At 35.3% G+C, this 18,075-nt stretch overlaps 1 protein-coding gene across 2 annotated transcripts in view; it reads left to right on the top strand.

Moving 5' to 3' along the window:
- The window catches only part of CWC27 (CWC27 spliceosome associated cyclophilin), a 124,861-nt gene that overhangs the window by 96,710 nt on the left and 10,076 nt on the right, over window positions 1–18,075 (top strand). For both annotated transcript variants that reach the window (XM_059833623.1, XM_059833624.1), the window contains exons 12-13: window positions 5,266–5,375; window positions 8,187–8,290. In XM_059833623.1, the coding sequence (XP_059689606.1) occupies window positions 5,266–5,375; window positions 8,187–8,290 (214 nt within the window). The remainder of the gene's footprint in view (window positions 1–5,265; window positions 5,376–8,186; window positions 8,291–18,075) is intronic.

The following is an 18,075-nucleotide window of genomic DNA, read 5'->3' on the forward strand; positions in this document are numbered from 1 at the left end:
GTTAAAGGTGCAAAGAAAACCGTAAGTAGAAGTAGTCTTAAACAAAAACATACTGGAGAGTACGTTATAAATTCTTTCAAGCATAACATTATTTCATATTATATTTTCTGGTGTATTAATTTTTATACTACTTTACAGTGAATTAATGTTTTTATTTTCATAGATGTACTCTTTATACTGGAAGACATTTTTTCCTGGTGTATTATCTCTCTTAGATCTTAATTCTAGAATGTGGCTTTTTGTTCTCCATCTGACACTTCTGATAGGAATTCCATTTTAATTCATGAAATGTTAAGGTGTATCAGAGTTTCTTTTGTAATTCATAAGACTTTTCTTTGTTTTGGAACAAAAATAGTTCTTCTTGTCAAGATTTGAATCTCATTAAGATTTTTAAAATCAGTACTGCATATCTATATTTCCAGAGGAATGCAATATAAGCTGATTATTGATGAATAGCTGAGAGTGGAATGTACTGCGAAATACACAAATACAGGCCTCTTATTTTAATGGACAAAAGCATTTCGTCATAACTTCTTTCATTTCAAACAAGGAGTTGTCCAGGGTTTCAGTTTTCTGTTTTCCCCTTTAGTATTTAGTCTAGCTATACCATGCATTTCTTGAAATTTCTGTCCAGTAGGTCTTCTGTCGTATGAAATGTGTCATCTGAGTTGCTAAAGAATGCATTTGAGGTAATGATGAAAGTTAATGGGTCCAGCACATTTAAAATATATACAAACCCTGCTAAATAAACTGGGGTGCCTTTAAGTACAGATTTCTTTGTACACTCTCCTTGTTATCTTACCTTGGTTCTGCATGAACTTATGATTATATATGCAAAGTGCATTACAAGAGTTAATGGGATCACTTTGTGCAGTTCAGCATATCAGAAATGTTTTCTAATGGAATATACTTAAGTCTATTTTTGTAAAAATCTTCATGCTAGCAGTACCTCATCAAAGAAAAAACATAAACCAAAATTATTCCATTGATCCTTGTTAGCACTGTAGGGTTTTTCTTTTTTATGGTGACATTAAACCTTCAGAAACAGCATGTATTTGTCTCTGTCACAATACATATTTTTTCTACCCTTCTGAAGATTAATGTGTTTCTGGTAATACTTTCAGCAAACCAAACTCCTTCTTTTCCCAATAAATGTTTTATGCGCCGCTTCCTTATCTCTTACTTAAAAAGGAAACAAAATCTCTAGATTTTATACAAATTCTACCTCCTTTATTACAAGGACTGTCATTATTACCAGGTTTGCCAAGACTGATACAAATAACAAAATGATAAAACAACAAAGTTCATACTGTGGAAAATTGTATGCAAACTGTCAGAAGTACATTAGTCTCAAATTGTACCTTGTCTGTGCTACAACTGGTGTACATGCTAAGCCAAAGTTACCCTACCTGTAATGCTAAGAATTAAGTCCAGTCATTAAGGCCAATATGAATGTCAGCATAAGCAGTGGTTGTACTTTTCTGATCTATCACAGTTAGCAGGCCTAGAACTCATACTTCTTGGTTTTCATAAAGTGGAAGATAAAATGCAGTTGCCATTTCCAAAAGAGAGCATGTCTGATGCAACTTTTGTTGAGTGTTTATTATGCTATTAAATTTACCAGCTGCTTTAGGAATTAAGCTTAAAACTACTTTATCAAGCTTTCACTTCTGTTCCACTTCCTATTTAGAGATTGATCCAAAACCATCCAGACTGCCATTCAGTTCAGTTCAACACCCTTGGATCAAGTTTTCATGTCTTTGTTATACTTCTGCAATTTTGTAGTTAAAAACTGACATCACTTGAACTGTTCCTAATTTAAGTGTGAGCAAAATAAACCCTTCTGTATTTTTTTTAAATCATTCTCTTCCTTTCTGGTTTAAAGACTTCTGAATCTGCTCCTTAGTTTGAGGGTATCATTGGAAACCATGTTCCAAAAACAAAGTTTTAGGTTAGATTACACCATCAGGTTGGTATCTGTTATTCCTTAAAGGATTATTTCATAGAAGAATCTATCTGAAAGAAAACAAATTACTTAAATGATAAAGTTTTTGTTACAGGAAGATGAAGGATCTCTTGACGGTAACTCAAGCTAGCTGAGCTAAGTAGCAGTGTACTTACAAATCCTGTTAAAAGTAGGATGAAGTGTATTTTCAATAATGAAGGTTGTCTTTTTCTTTTTTTTTTCCCTCACCTTCCTTACTGACAGAATGTACACAACAACTTGTTCAAACTAAGGAAAAAATCTTTCTTTGCGTGATGCTATTTACACTTTGTGTTGAGATGCCTCTAGGGCACAAGTGTGCAAGATCCCTGTTAAATGAGCGTCTTCTGCATCCTGCAATACTTAAATAAGGCATTTAATTGTTATTTCAATGCTGTGCATCCATTTCACGTTTCATTCATTTTTGTCTGAATAAATCCTCTTAGATTAAGGAGTTTGGAGCTTAAGTATTTTAATACCAATGTAATGATCCTTATACTTCTGCTGGACCAGCAAGCTGGACCTGTTTGTCAAGCTTGATGTGAAGGTCAAGTCCATCATACAGTGCTGTGGTTCCTCTTTTTTCCAACTCTATTGCAAAAGATTTGGAGGGGCTCTAGGTTACTGACTAGGAGATATAAAGTAGTAGCCAGCAATCTATTTTTACATTTGAAAAGGGTTTTTAGATTTTAAAAGTGTTCTTCCCACCAACAAATCTCTCTTCCGGATGTTTTCTTTTGCTTGCTAATTACCTGAGTTTATTCATGCAGACATGAAATAATTTTATCAAAGAATTGCTACTTATCAAAACTGAATATTTTATTTATATTTAAAAATAGACATTGTTTGTGGTTTTGAAATGATTGTTTGGAGTTTTCAAATGCTTTAAAATGTGTTAGAAACCCATTGACTTAGGGGCTCTTGAAAATCCCTCCTGTTGTATTACTTGCTTTTAAAGTGGAGTAATAGGTTGTAAGACCTCATGGAGAAATACAAGCATGTCTTTAAGTAATTTTAATGAAAAGTGCAGAAATATGATGCATACAAGTGCATAACTGTTCTGGTTGACTCACTCTGAAGTTAGTTCAGGTGGATCTGATTATCTTTTGTCTGACTTATGAAAAGGCTTTCCTAGGAGGCAGGGAGAAAGAAGATGAGGATTAGAAAAACTCTGACAGGCAAAGACCCAAGAAAACAATAATCTCAAGAGAAGGCTTAAACTGAAATTGAAATTATTTGTGTTAACAGTAAGTGACAACCATATGAGTGTGATAAAAATATACAAATACACAACTGCAGGGGAATTTAACCTATTTGTATGAGAATTATATTTGAGCTGCGCTAGATTAAACTAAAATCTAAGTCAAAAGACATGTATGACTAAGGATCACATCTTTAAGTTCAGCATATGTATATCAAAGTTTGGATCACAGGTTTTAATGTTTATGGCCAGCCTGAGACTGGCATTTTCGTAAGTTTTCAAGAACACACTTCTCAGTTCTTTTGCTTGCCAACTTGCTTGGCGGTTATCATCAGGTAAATGGGATTCATTTCAAAGTACCCCTTGAGGTAGATGACACCTGAAAGGTTGTTTTCTATAAGAAAGCAGGTGTTTTTGTAGTTCAAGTTATTTATCTAGAGGCTAAATGTTAGTAAAACAAGGCAGTTTGTTGTTTCCACACAGTCAACAAGTTTGATTGGATACGTGCATTTATGCAAAAACTAGTGTTTTGTCTTCACAAGGGGTTGGTCTTGAATTAAGAATGGGGTTTTTTATTAGTAGAAGAGTCTGAGGTAATAGGGGAGAAGATGGAGCTTGAACCATTATGATTGGTAGTTTTATACTGTACTTTTTGTTATTCTCTTCAGTTTATCTGATACTGTGCTGTATGAGATTTTATGGCAGATTTGATTTCACTCATTCAGCTGTTTAATCATCCCTAAATGTCTGTGTATATGCATTTCTCTTTTTTGGTCATTCTAGAAGATGGCTTTTTCTTTCTTTATCTTGCTGGTACCTGTAAACCTCTGTTCTTCATTATATCCAACATGCCAGCTGGAAAACAGGAAAAAAACAGCTCTGAATGGAATTGTGTATACTTTGATTGTTTTCCCTGATATTCTTTAAACACAATATGCAACATATAAATTAGGATAAAAGGAAATCAGAGATTTTATTTGTAGAAATATAAAAACAAAAATTTTATATGTAGATATACCATTACAAATTTATTTCCTCGTATTATGAAATGCTATGTTTATAAACTTTATAGAAAACTTTAGGTGAGAGAGAAATTTAGTTTGGAATCAGAAATTTTCTCTGTATAGCTGTCAGCAGTCATCTAAACAGAACTGATATGTGGTTTGATTTAGAATTACAGTTCATCAGGCTGCATATCCTGAAATTTGTTGAAACAATTTCCTCCATAAATATTTTCTGTTCATTGCTTGCAGTGGACATCTGGAGGTTTTATTCTTATGTTCCTTATCAGGAATAACAGTCCTGTAAATATGTGTAAATAAATTTCAAGTATACTAAATCCATATGTGAAATGTCTTAATGCTATTGAAGAGGAAGAAAATGTGAAAGGATGGTGTTGATCAATTTTCAAATTGAGTTTTTGTCCTGGTACATTGTTAATTTGTCATGACAGTGGATATTCTGCAGAGAATAAATTGTTAAAAAAAGACAAAGGACAGTAGCTGTTGACTAGTCCAGATATTACTTTGTTACTACGGAGTTTTTTTCCTGATCAACAAGGTGAACTCTGTGTAAAGTAAAAATGTTATGGTTTTTTTCCTTATTGCAAGATCAAGGATTTTATTTATGGCTACTTCAGCCTACAAAACAAGAAAACTGTGAATTTCTCTATATTTGTCTACTCTGTAACAAATAGTCATAGAATATTAATACACATAACAGTTCAGCTGCTCCAAGAAAGACCTTCAGAAATGATGGTAAACTTGTTAAAGGAATTTCAACAGTTTTCACTTCTCATCTTAACATCAGAGTTTTTATTTCTGTTACCCTGCTTTCCCTGGCTCCATAGTAAAATAGAATTGAAACAAAAATTTTTGGGCTCGTTGTCTGCCCAGTACAATGTTGTGTTTTTCATTTCAGCAAGTAGCAAATCACTCTACTTGCTGAGAAAGCAATACAACTGAAACATTTTATGGAAGTGTTTTGCTTGATACTTCAGAAGTCACAAATGATTTCCAAAATTATACTAAATCATAAAACTGACTTTAATTTGTTTAACCAAATATGTTTCCTTATTCAGAGGAGGAACCTGCTCCAAACAGTGTTGTTGAAGAATACCTTCAAGAGAAGAGAAAATATGAAGACAAGCGTAAGCAGCAGCCAAAGAAAGGGGTTTCTCGCGAAGATCAGGTAATAGTTTGACAACCTGGGGAAAAAATTCCAGAAAAATTTCTGAAAATGTTTCTCTCTTCATTTGTGTAAAAACAAAGTTTTAAATCTGTTATGTTTCATTTTCCATTAAAAGAATCTTATTATTTGTAAAAATAAATATGTACTCTTCGATCCCCTAATTTGATAATCCAGGTAGACAGGTAAGTGAAGTTTCAATGTGTATTTGAAAGTGCTATCAGTTTAGTCACTAAAATCTTCCAAAAGGAAATGCTACCCACAAAGAGGTATCCTTGATTACATTTACAAGAGTTTGCATTTCTATACAGTGCTTTCCTTTTCCATTTGACAGAAGTCTACATACCTGGCATTTATCCAAGCTGGGATTTTTAACATTTTTAAATTATGTTTTAAAGATACTAAATTCGTCCATACCTTTTGGTGTTGTGAAATGAACGGAAATAGTTTTTAACTGAACTGTAAAAAGAAAACCCTTTTTAAATATAATGAAAATTATTTTTCAAAATAAGTTAGGTTGTACTTAGACTTTAATATGCAAATATGAGCAAAGTAAAGTTTGACAAAAATATTTGTTTTTTCTAGAATTGGAAAGTTTGAAACTGTTAAATATATGAAATTGCCTGTGAAGTGGAAAATAACATTAATTTAAAACCTGTGCAGTACATCAAATGCATTGGTTTATAAGTGCACGTCAATTCAGCTACGAAGATGTTCATATTCAACTGAAGCTAGAAGAGATTGGAAACTTGAGGCTTAGTAACTTCAAAGCAGCAGTTGGCAAACCTTTATACATGCGGCAAGCTGATTTAGCTCTAAACTAAGAAGTTTATGGAAACTTTGTACATTCAAAAGCCCGTTAACTTTGAATCAAAGAGTACTAAAGCTCTGTTGGCAATGTGGATCAAGGGACTTAAAACCGCTTCTAATGAATTTGTATCAGCCCTGCCCTGGTCATCATAGGAAAACAAGATGAGATGACAGGGATGTATATTTTAGTAGATCTTAATTTTTATTTATGTAACCCTGCTGGGAAATATTCAGCAATAATTAATCAAGTTCTTGGTAATCCATTTCACTTATGGAGAGCCTCTTCTAACTTTGCATCCCTCCTACCTGGTCCTACAGCACAATACCATTTTCCATCCTCTGTACAAGAGTTAAAAGGGGGAAAGGTATACGTCTCCTTACAATACTAGATATTGGAAGTCCTAACCTTACAAGGGTCAATTTATAAGTTATTTGATCCACAGTGTGGCATCTAATCACTCACTGCAAAAATGCCTACTAAGATATTTTGAAATTATTTCTATCACCAGGTCTATTCACAGGAGTGCTGGTGCACCAAAGAAATTTAGACAAGACACAAGGAATGTGGCTTTGGTTGGTCACAATTTCATGTAGAAAGGGATATTTTGTTTTCTTCTGATGGCTTAGGCAGTGACTTGCTGTCTCAGACGTTGCAAGTATGGGTTTTTTTGCAACAGTATGGAAAGCTATAGAACTTGAATGATTTGCAGGCCCAAATATCTTTGAAATTTTCCTCTCTCCCGTCTTAAACAGAAGATTAAAGAGAAAATAAAGAAAAATGCAAAAAAACCCTCCAAAACCTGCCTTTGGCAGTGCTAAAATATGTTTTTGAAAGAATTCAAAAGCCAGGAAACTCCTAAAGTTAAGATTGCTCCCAGAAGGAAATTTGATTCCAGTGAACACTTCTGGTATTTCCTATTTCTGTTTTCTGTTCTTGTTTAGTTTTTATTCTTCTAAATTTGAAAAACTTGACCAAACAAAACTAAACAGCCATACAGAGGTGTTTTACAACATAGGTGGCCAACCTATCACGTACAGATCAAATGTAGCCTGCCACATAAATTCAGTCAAGCCCTTATTCCCTGGTGCTTTCCTTTCCAGGAATGTCTCAGATATCAGCAAGAAATAAGCTGTGGGCTGTGCAAATGACTCTTATGGCCTGCCCTTTTTTTGAAAAGCCCCCTCTCCCATCACAAGGCTCAGGAATACAATTCTGGTATAATCAAGATCTCATTCCTGGTGATCAGAAACAAAACCTGCAGTACGATCTTCAGGTGTCACCTGAGATTTGGTGACTTCATTGTAGCTGAAAGACTGGGCAATGTCAGCTGGAGAATAAAATATGAAATATATTTCAGTGTGAGCTTCCTGTATGCAGCATAGGAACCTGTATCTGTAGAATTAGTTAAGGTGGTTCATTGTATTTGAGTCAAAAGCTTTGAATTTTTTTCTATGCCAGTACATAATTTAAAAGATCAGCAATGTAAAGCATATAAATATCAATCAAACTGGGTCTTCAAAGCTTGAATGGTCTTTAATTTATACAGTGGATTGCTTTACAAGAAGAAGACAGCAGGTTCAAACAGTAAAATTCGTTGTCAATAGTCAGCGTTGTTCAATCAGCTTTTTTATTCTCTAAGTAGCCACAAGTCTTTGTTCCTTAAATGTATGTTTTGATTTCACTAGACAGCCAGACAAGTGCTCTCTCACACGGGCAGGTTGCCCTCCCTTTTTGCTCTTGCTGCCTCAACATTGCTCGCTCACTCTCGCTTGTCTTGATGGGCGCTCTAAATGCGTTCTCGCTCTCTCCCCCCCCGCTGCCTCTCGCCCTCTCACTTGCCTCTCTACAGTATTTCTTTCAAATTCATATGAAAGATTTCTCTTCCATCTCGTTGTACTATTTCTCAAAATAATAGTAGTTTAAATTAGTTCAAATAGGTTGTATATACCTGTTGTTGTGTGTAAATATATATAACTTCTTTAAAACCATGTATTTAATTTCAGACGCTGGCACTGTTGGACCGATTTAAATCAAAATTAACCCAGGCAATTGAGGAAACTCCTGAAAATGAGGTTTCTGAACCTGAAGTAGATAATGATGAAGGATGGTGAGTTTTTTGGATTTGGATTTCTGTGTTTACTGCTGGAAATCCTACTGCACTAACATAGTCTCACTGTTAAGTGTAAATTTAAGGAGTAGCAGAAACACCAAATGTGAAGACAGCTGCTGCAGCAGGAGTCAGCTAAAACGTGCTGGATCAGCACTCTGGAAAATAAGGCAGGAGAGTAGAAGACATTTTGCTTCACATAGTTTAAGTCGTACTAAAACTACTTACCACTTGGGGGTGGTAAGTTTTTTAAAGACTGATGAATGAGATGAAGATAGACTGATAGACTCATCTGAAGTGTAGGGTGACCCCAAGGAAGTGGGGGAGCACTGGAACTGATAAAGCACTGCAGTTACAACCTCAACACCTCCCAGTCAAGGAAGCAACTTGTACTGTGTTGTCTCATGTTCATCTTCCATCCAAAGAACCCAGCTTAAGTGGGGAAGGGGATAAAAATCAATGTGGTTTGAAGTGTGATTCTGAAGTCCTAGACTGCAAGCTGTTAGATGACAATAAAAATATCTGCATAAAATGACTAGAAAAAAAGAAAAAAAAAATAGCAAAAATGTATTCTAAGGACAGTAATTTTTTTTTATAAAGCAAGCAGTATAGCTGGTTTATAAAACAGGCCGTCTCTGCTACAACTTTTTCGTTAGTTGTATGCCTAAGCCATGACAGCTACAGCAAAACTACTACAAAATAGGAACTTTAACAAAGTTCTTGGCAAATATTTTAAGACAACCAATATTTCTGTACCTCAGATAACTTAAAACTGTTAAGTGAAAATATGTCAGGTCTACCCGTATGATCTTCTTAAAGGCTCCCTTCCTGGGAGAGGGAAACCAATAGGATACCTACGTGCCCCAAAATCTCCAAACTAGCTGTAGCTAGACCTGAAAAAAACTGAATTACAGTAAGGAGAAAAACTAAAATGTACAAACATGTGCATTAGATTCCCTTTTTAAATAGAAACTAAATTATGTAGCTAAATGTGATTAAAGCATCCTGCATCTGTTTTGAGAGGACTCATATAGAACTGCAAGATAACCATGTAAATGAAGTAATTTTTCTCAGATGAATGCAGACTGTCTAAATAACTTAGTTATTTTTACTGTCATTCTATAAATGAAAAAGATGTGCATACTGAAGTGAGAAAAGACACTATTAAAAAGACTGTGAGGGAAGATAATATATGGAAGGAAAAATGTTTTTTACATCTTAACTTACATTTTTTTCCACATGTTGATAAATTAAATTGTTCAACCATCTGAAAGTTACACATCAAGTTACAGTAAGATATATTATGAAAATGTTTATTTTTTTATATATTGAATCAAAATATTAAGACTGTTTGAAGATACATTCCATAAAGATTAAAAAAAAAAATCGTAGGTCATGAAAGGTAAGCTGAATTGCAAATTCTGAGACCAGTTGTGTTGATGAGACTAAAATTTTAGATCACTCTTAGATAACTTTTCCTTTCTTGTTTGTATCATATACATAACAAATCATTGCATATATTTTAATTTACTAAGATTAAAGCTACACAGATTCTGCAGCCTTCATGCTTTTCACTGAATCGAGCTGAGACCTCACAAGGCAAGTACTAGGATTTGCAGAAAACTTCAGACACATGTACTGGCAGAAAGACTAACACTATTAGTACAGCACTTAGCATAGACTTGCAGTTTATAAAACAACATTTTTACGGAAGTAGTGTGTAATGAGTGCATTTATTTTTTCAGTGTTTCTTTGTGGGTCTTAGTGTAGTCTGCTTTCATCTTAACAGATATCTTGGCATTTTCATCATTGCAAATGCACTTAAGTGTTACTAAGTAGGCTATTAAAAATCCTGTGATTCTTTCAAAACAATAGCATTTCAAACATTTTGCTTTTTGTTTTATTGATTATATTCTTTATTTAATTTTTTTTTTCAAGGAAGAACTGAGCATTTGTCATAGCTTTAGAATCTAACCAAACCCTCTCTCTCTCTCTTTCTCTCTCTCTCTCTTTCTCTCTCTCTCTCTTTCTCTCTCTCTCTCTTTCTCTCTCTCTCTCTTTCTCTCTCTCTCTCTTTCTCTCTCTCTCTCTCTTCTCTCTCTCTCTCTCTCTCTCTCTCTCTCTCTCTCTCTCTCTCTCTTTCTCTGGGTCTCTCTCATTATTTGTTTGTTTATTTAATTATTTATTGCACCTAAGAAAAACGAAACATGGTATTTTAAAATATAAATGCAGGGTTTCTGAAGTGTAAGTTTTCTTTCTGCTTTTAATGTTAATTCCATTATCTGGAAATCCAGCCTTACTTTCTTTGCTTAGATTTCCTGGCTATTTTAACAGGTAAATCAAAACACAAACATCTTGGCTTTGGATTATTGTTTTTGAAACAATAGAGAAGATAATTTCCTAAATCTTGCCCCTTTCAGGATAACTCTTATTACTAACTTGATATTATTTTAAGTTTTCTTTTGTCGCCATCTATTTGGTAGCTTCTTCAAACCACGTAGTCGTCCTTCATTATGTCTTTTCCTATCTCAGGCTCTTTGAGTATGAGGGATAACATACAGCATAAATTTTGAGGTCCTTGGATTTCACTGATACTTTGAGGTCCTTCTTAGCTACCAATGTGCTTCCTAGTTCTCCAAGAATTATAGAACAGACTGTTTCAGTTGGAAGGAATCTACAATGATCATGTAGTCCAACTGCCTGACCAATTCAGGGCTGACCAAGTTAAAGCATGTTATTAAGGGCACTGTCCAACCACCTCTTAAACACTGCCAGGCTTGGGGCATCAACCACCTCTCTAAGAAGCCTGTTCCAGTGTTTGACCACTCTCTTGGTAAAGAAATGCTTCCTCATGTCCAGTCTAAATCTCCCATGTCCAGTGTAAACCTCCCTTATGTAGCCTTCCCATGAACCTGAAGGACTGGTCTTTGGGTCTGATATTTTCTTGTCACAGTAATATAACCAGTCTTAAAATCGCTTCCTTTCGTATTCCTTTCTGAGTAACGGCTGACATCTAATTGATGATAATTATTTTCTCTGTAAGTAATTCATACTGGATGAAGAAGAATGTTGCAATTTCAGATCATGAAGTCGTATTTTTGTTCAGAAAATAATATTGCATTCAAAATTGCACTAAAACAAAGACTTAGAATAATATGAAACTACATAATAGACTAATAATTATCATGTTATTAATTTTGCAGCGCAGTAAATGTGCATGTTAACTTTACAGACAGATGAGACAGTCTATGTTCAAAGAATTTACTTTTAAGTGAAATAAATTGTAAAATGTACGTGTTACACAAATTGGCTGTAAACACATACAACTTTAAGAAAGCAATGAAGTCTTCTAAAAGCCATTAATGACTGTTCGAATCACTTGGAAAGTTAAGTTTCATATTTTGGGATAAATGTTTATGTTTTCAGTGTCTTTGTTGTATTGGAATATTTGAGATAACTGTAGTGACTTTACATTCTAAAATTATTTCTTAATTCCAATCTACTCCTCAGAAGACAATAATTCTACTTTATTTGATTTTTATTAAATATAATTAGTGTACGGCATATGCATATATGATGTGCACAAATTATGTGCTTCCTCCAGGCTGTTTTGTAGGTCATGGTTGCTGTTTTTCTGGGAAGTGAAAGTCTACCAGTATGCTTTGCTCTACTGTCAGGGTGTGTTATCTGAGGTAAAATGATTGCCTCTAAGACATTTTTATGTGTCCACATGAGTGGCCACACATTGAGGTATAATTTTCATTTTCTGTCAAGATAGAAACCATTACCAATTTGTTATGTTTTCTTTTATTTGGCAAACGTCTCTCTGCATATTTGGCTGAGCTGCTGTATTGGCATGGAGCATAGCAGACGTTTGGGCACTTTTCAGCAGTATTCTACTTTTTATGCAAGAAAAAAAGAAGAAATATGACTCTATTGTAAACAGTGTGTATGGTGTTTGATAATTATTACCAGATTTTACTGTCTAAGAAGGCGTCTGAGGAAGCGTTGTGAAGAGAGCTGAAGAGAAATGCATTATACTAAGTTTTAATATGAAATACCAGAATCTTTGCTGAGAGATTCTATTGCAAACTCTACTGCTATGTGAGAGCTATTACATATATATATCTGCAGCGATCAAAATCCAATTTCCCCTACAGAATTCAAAAGTATCAAAATAAACATGGTATGTACTGCCAAGAAGGGTACTCATAACAACAAAAATGTCTGCAAACAAGTAGACAGACACATTTTTACAGCATCTGGGTACCTCAGGAAGACATGCTTGATCCTCCTTCTTCCAGGTGCAAGCATTATTGTCCCTGTGGTTCCATATTGAGAACTATTGCTTATGCTTTTCTTTCAATGATTTGTCAGATGTCTTCAGTCCTATTTGATCATGAGTTGTTCTTTATTTGCTTATAGTCCAAACAAGAATGAGTCAGATGCATGACTTTATTCTTCTCTTTCACAAAGGTTGTACAGAATGCAACAGAGGTAGGTAGAGATGATCTGGCAGAGCTCAGTCACTCACTCTGGGCTAAAAGTCTTATCCAAGAAGACTTTGCCCCAAAATGTAGATGAGATCCCTCACAGCTTCAGTGAGGTGTCATCTGCTTAGAGACTAATAGTATGAAAACCAAATGTGTCACAGCAGAAGACCCAGCTGGAGTAATTCATCTACTTGGTACTTCCCATCTGGATTACTGGGTAGGCTTGAATTTGAAAGTGAAAACACTGCATAGGCTACACTTTATACAGAACACTTCTTTAGGACTTAGACTGCTGTATACATATAGTTGCATGCATGTGACACCCAGTCAGGTTTTTGTGCCACTTCAGGGCTCTGATTATAATATCAATAGTTACAGCTATAGTAAAACCAAAATTTCAGTCCAGAAAGTGTTATGGCAACTGCAGATAATGAAACTGTGAACACAGCATAAAATGTTTTCCATACAGAGAATCCAGCTACGGGAGAAGAAAATTCAAATGTAATCAAGGATATTCAAAGATTGATTACTTTAGCTAATCTGTGCAAAATATTCCTCTTCAAATAGGATAAAAGTGATACTTAGTACTCTGAAACACCCTCCCATCAAGTAATTCTGAGAGTTCTGAGTGGTTCATCTCTCTTTCAAAGCATGAAATCCGAGACTAGATACAACACTCAGCTAAGTCTTTGTCAGTGTTGAGTGGAAGGATTACTTTACTTGTCATTGTTTCTTTCATGCCTAGTTTCCAATCCCTTCTAAGCCACAAATCTTTTTCTACTGAACGGTTGCCTAACCTAGCTTTGTCCTGTACCCATGCTGTTGATTGCTTTTATTGAAATTCAGCCATTGCACTTTCTGAATTGTGTCCTGTTTTTCATACTACTACTCATGTTTGCCAAAATCACATAAATTCTCAATACAATAAACTTTCAAAACACTTCTTCACAAAACTTCATATTAAACATACATCTGTAATTACATTCTTCTCCAGTGAAGTCGTAAGTGGAAGTGAACTAACCAACCCTACCACATTAATTTTTTCACTTTGATACGAAACTGTGGCTATCTAGTCCTAAAAATAGGGCTCTCCAGCTGAATTTTTACCAGCCTTACATTCTTGTGAAGTGTAAGAAATATGTATCTACACTTTTCCAGATGGAATAGTGGTCTTTGTGGAAGGAACAGATTCTCTGCTATGAAAATCCACCTGTCATAGCCTTAACCAACATTCTGCACTACCTTCTGCACTTCTCTCTCTGCTTTTTGAAAACAAGCAGAGGCTTCCTGAAACTGCTAGATTTAGTGACATACTGAAGTATTTCTGTTCCTATGAGAAATTTTACACTCCTGACAATTTTTGAGCTGATGGAATTTTCTGCAGAAAAGAACCCACCATTTTCCTTCTTTAAAGCTCACCTGGTTGAGTGGTCAATATTACCATATTTCTATGAAGGGTCTTCATTGTTTGTGCATTCTCATAGATAAAATGCACAAGAAGGTTTACAAACCAACTTCAGTACCATTCTTGAATTTAAAGCTTAATTGTCATGATCAAGTAACCCAAAACTCAAAATCACAGGATCGCAGAATCATTAAAGTTGGAATGGTAAGATCATCAAGTCAAACCATCAGCCCAGCAGCACCATGCCCTCTAAACCATGTCCTGCAATGCCATGTCCACACATTCCTTGAACACCTCCAGCGATGGTGAGTCCACCACCTCCCTGGGCAGCCTGTTCCAATGCCTGACCACTCTCTCAGTAAAGAAATTTTTCCTAATATCCAGCCTAAACCTCCCCTGGCGCAACTTAAGGCCATTGCCTCTTGTACTATCGCTAGTCACTTGGGAGAAGAGACCAACACCCACCTCTCTGCCACCCCCTTTCAGGTAATTGTAGAGAGCGATAAGGAGCAGCACTCCATACAACTAACAAACTAAAGATACTGCACACTAAACTAATCAAGTCTACAGTACCTTATAAAACCTGGAAGACATATAGGCTAGCAAATCATGGGGGTTTTTTGGGTTTTTTTTTTGTGGATCGATTGAAAAGATATGCCCAACCATTCACTTCTAAACAAACGAAGTTCTTATTTGAAGTACATAATAGCTAATAGGTAGCAAATACTAGAAGAGCACCAGGTGGTTTTGGTATATGAACATTGTATTGAGGCAATATTCTGTTCTTGCTTGGAAGACTGTTTCCATGGTGGTAATCTGAGTCCTGATAAGTATGGGTTTTCATTATTGTTACTTCTTCAGTTTGTATTGGATGGAAGATGCCCAATTCATCCTGCTGGACCTTCAATATCCAGTGTAGAAACTGGAATATTAACAGGTGAAAGCTGTTCCTTATCAGATGAACATGATTATATGAAGTGCTTTTATACTATTGTTGCCACTAGGGAACCAGCCAGAGTTTGTATTGTCCTCAGCAGAGTGTTTGGTCTGTTATTAATCCCATCAATTCACAAGTCAGGGCAGCAAGTAGACCTCCAGTTGATTTTAGAGTTTGTGTTACAGTGCAGCCCAGTAATTTTTCCTTTATTCTGCACCCCACTAGAAGTTTACGATTTTTTCTTCTGGATTCAGATCTCATCACTGACCTCTATCTGCTCTCAGTAATTCACTCTGCAGCCATTTAGAATTTGACTGTGACTGCCAGCGTGCTGCATAGTTCATTTAATTAATAACACGTGATGCCAGTGCTTCGTAACTGAACCACTGCATTGTTTCCTGGGTGAAATGTAAGCTGTTGGATGTGAACTACAAAGCTTCTTAATCTTTGCAAGACATCAACTTTTTCCTTCCCCATGGAACACTGTCATAGCTGTAACTAAGTGACAAATGCAAATGAGACAGTTGCTTAAGTATTTTTGGGAGGATGTCTAGACTCTGAAACTTACTCTTTCTTTTGATACGAAATAACATAAATCCATTCAGCTTTCAGATGTATCGTAGGACAAGAATGAGTAAATTGGGAATTTGGAATGAGGTGAAGGTTTTTCACATGGTTTTTCAGTTTGACATTCTTATGGTTAGATACCTTTGTTGAGTCTGAGCTATTCTAGATGTTGGTTAATTTAAGGGATAGGAAAAATAGGCATTTTTTAAAATCGAAGTGAATAAGACAATGCCTGAAAATACCTTTAAACTTATGGTGAAAAAGTTGTTATGAAAATTATGTGAGAGTAGAGGTCTTCCATCTCAAACAAAAAGGCATTTCAGATCTTGCTTAATAGATTGTTCCATGTGCGTGTTGTGTAATTACTAACGTTGGCATGACTGTTGTCATCTTAGTTATTTGTGACAAAGCTCATTTAAGATAGCAAGGATTAAAAACAATTCAAGTGGGAATTTAATGGCACTGTTCACTTAAATAGACTGTTTAAAATCTCATGGCTTTTAGAAGGCTTTTAAAGGTACCTCATTCTTGGTCAGAAAATATTATTTTGATTTGTGCAGTGATGCTTTGCATAGATCTGGTCACCTGATTATAGCAAAAAATAAAGGGAATGGGTCTGATTTTATTAATGTATTGCTTCTGTGGACAAAAACATCACCGAAGTTCAGTGCTAACCATTTAAAGTGCAGCCTGGTTTATAAATATCAAATTCTGTAATCTCTTCCCACTTCTGAATTTTGCAAAACTACCACTGAGGCCAGTTAAATATTTTGACAGCATTGGGTGCTAATGCTAAGCCTTTCTGTCAGGACATTGATTGCAATTTGACTGTATAATTTTTTACCCAGTTCGTAGAGATGGTTATATTTTGCTCCAGAACAAACAAAAAATAAATCTGTATATTCATCGAAGGTATTCTCTATGCAGCATCAATAGTTCCATCCTTTATCTTCTTTAAAAAATGTTTTTGTGGATAATACAAGGAAAACTTCTCTCAGAATATTTAGCATTGGTTTCAGTGAGAAATCTGGTGCAGTTAGGACTGGGAAAACACAGTATTTCATTTAGTTTGTATTCTCCCAGTAAAAGACTTTATGGCTGAGAGAGATTTGGGTCTAAAAAAAAATATCAAGGCACCACCTTTCCAATGTGTGTTATAGAGGGTAGGCTAGAATTGGTTTGGGTTTGGGTTTTTTTTAGTGAAATAGCAATTTCAGAATCAGATAAATGTTGAAGTTAGCCAGACTGTTTTTATATTGCAAGATTTCATTTATTTTAAGAACTAAATCACAATGCACACTGTTAGTATCTACTCCACAGAAATTTGATAATGTCTTCCATGTTTTATTTCCAGGTTTTCCTATTTAGTACAGCATTTACTATTAAACTTTGCATAGTGAAATTCTTCTGGAAAAACACCTAAAGATATTGGTTATATTTCTTTCATAAACCTGCCTTTATACACATTTTCTAAAATGCAGCCTGTTTCTTTGCTATAATACCTCAGACTGAGGATTATGAAATATGGCTTCCTCAAGATTAGCACCACTTTCTGCAGATTCAGCTGCAGAAGCTTAACTGTGACAAACACAGTAAGCTCCTGAAAACTAAGCAGCAGTCTTTTTCACATGCCGGTGCTAGCTTGGGGAACGAAAGAGAAAGTGCTGCTGTAATTTATGCCAGTGAGGCACAAAGATGGATTAAAGCCATGTTTGCTCCCCTCCTCCCATCCAGACTTGAGCCAAGGTTCCTCCACTAGTCTGGAAAAGCTGGCTCTATATTAGGTCTCTCCTGCTAAGGCCATTGATTTACTCAACTACATTTTTAAAAAGTTGACAAAATACTTACTTGATTGTTACAAGGGATAAATGAATGCCAGAGGTCTGTATTAGAAACATATTGGAAAGAGGGGTTTCTTTTCTGTTTGGCAAAAAATAAGTGTTTGTTTGGGTTTTAGTATTGCCGCTAACATTTAAAGGAAGAAAGGAAAAAAAAACCTTCTGCGGTACATCTGTTTTTTCCTCCAATTTTCTCTCCACCTTCACCCCTCTACTGCTAGAATGGGGTCAAACCTTGACATGTAAATGCTAGCTGCTAGCCCACTGCTTCAGTCAGTAATTTTGTATTAGTGAATTGTTCTTCTGCTGAATTTGTATATTTATTGCTTCTAGCTGTTCGGCATGCCTGAGAAACTCAGAGCTTTTGGGGTGGGTTTTTTGTTTGTTTATTTTTTGTTAATTCCTCCATGTCTAAGCTTATTTGGACTAGGCATCTGGGCCTGGAATTGACTACTGTTTGACTTAAATTCAGAGATGATCCGTGCTTTACTCAAGGGATGTCTAGTATTACATTTGCTGTCTGGAAATCTTACATTTTATTTATT

The sequence above is a fragment of the Gavia stellata genome, chromosome Z (genome assembly GCF_030936135.1).
Source record: "Gavia stellata isolate bGavSte3 chromosome Z, bGavSte3.hap2, whole genome shotgun sequence".
Classification (NCBI taxonomy): Eukaryota; Metazoa; Chordata; class Aves; order Gaviiformes; family Gaviidae; genus Gavia; species Gavia stellata.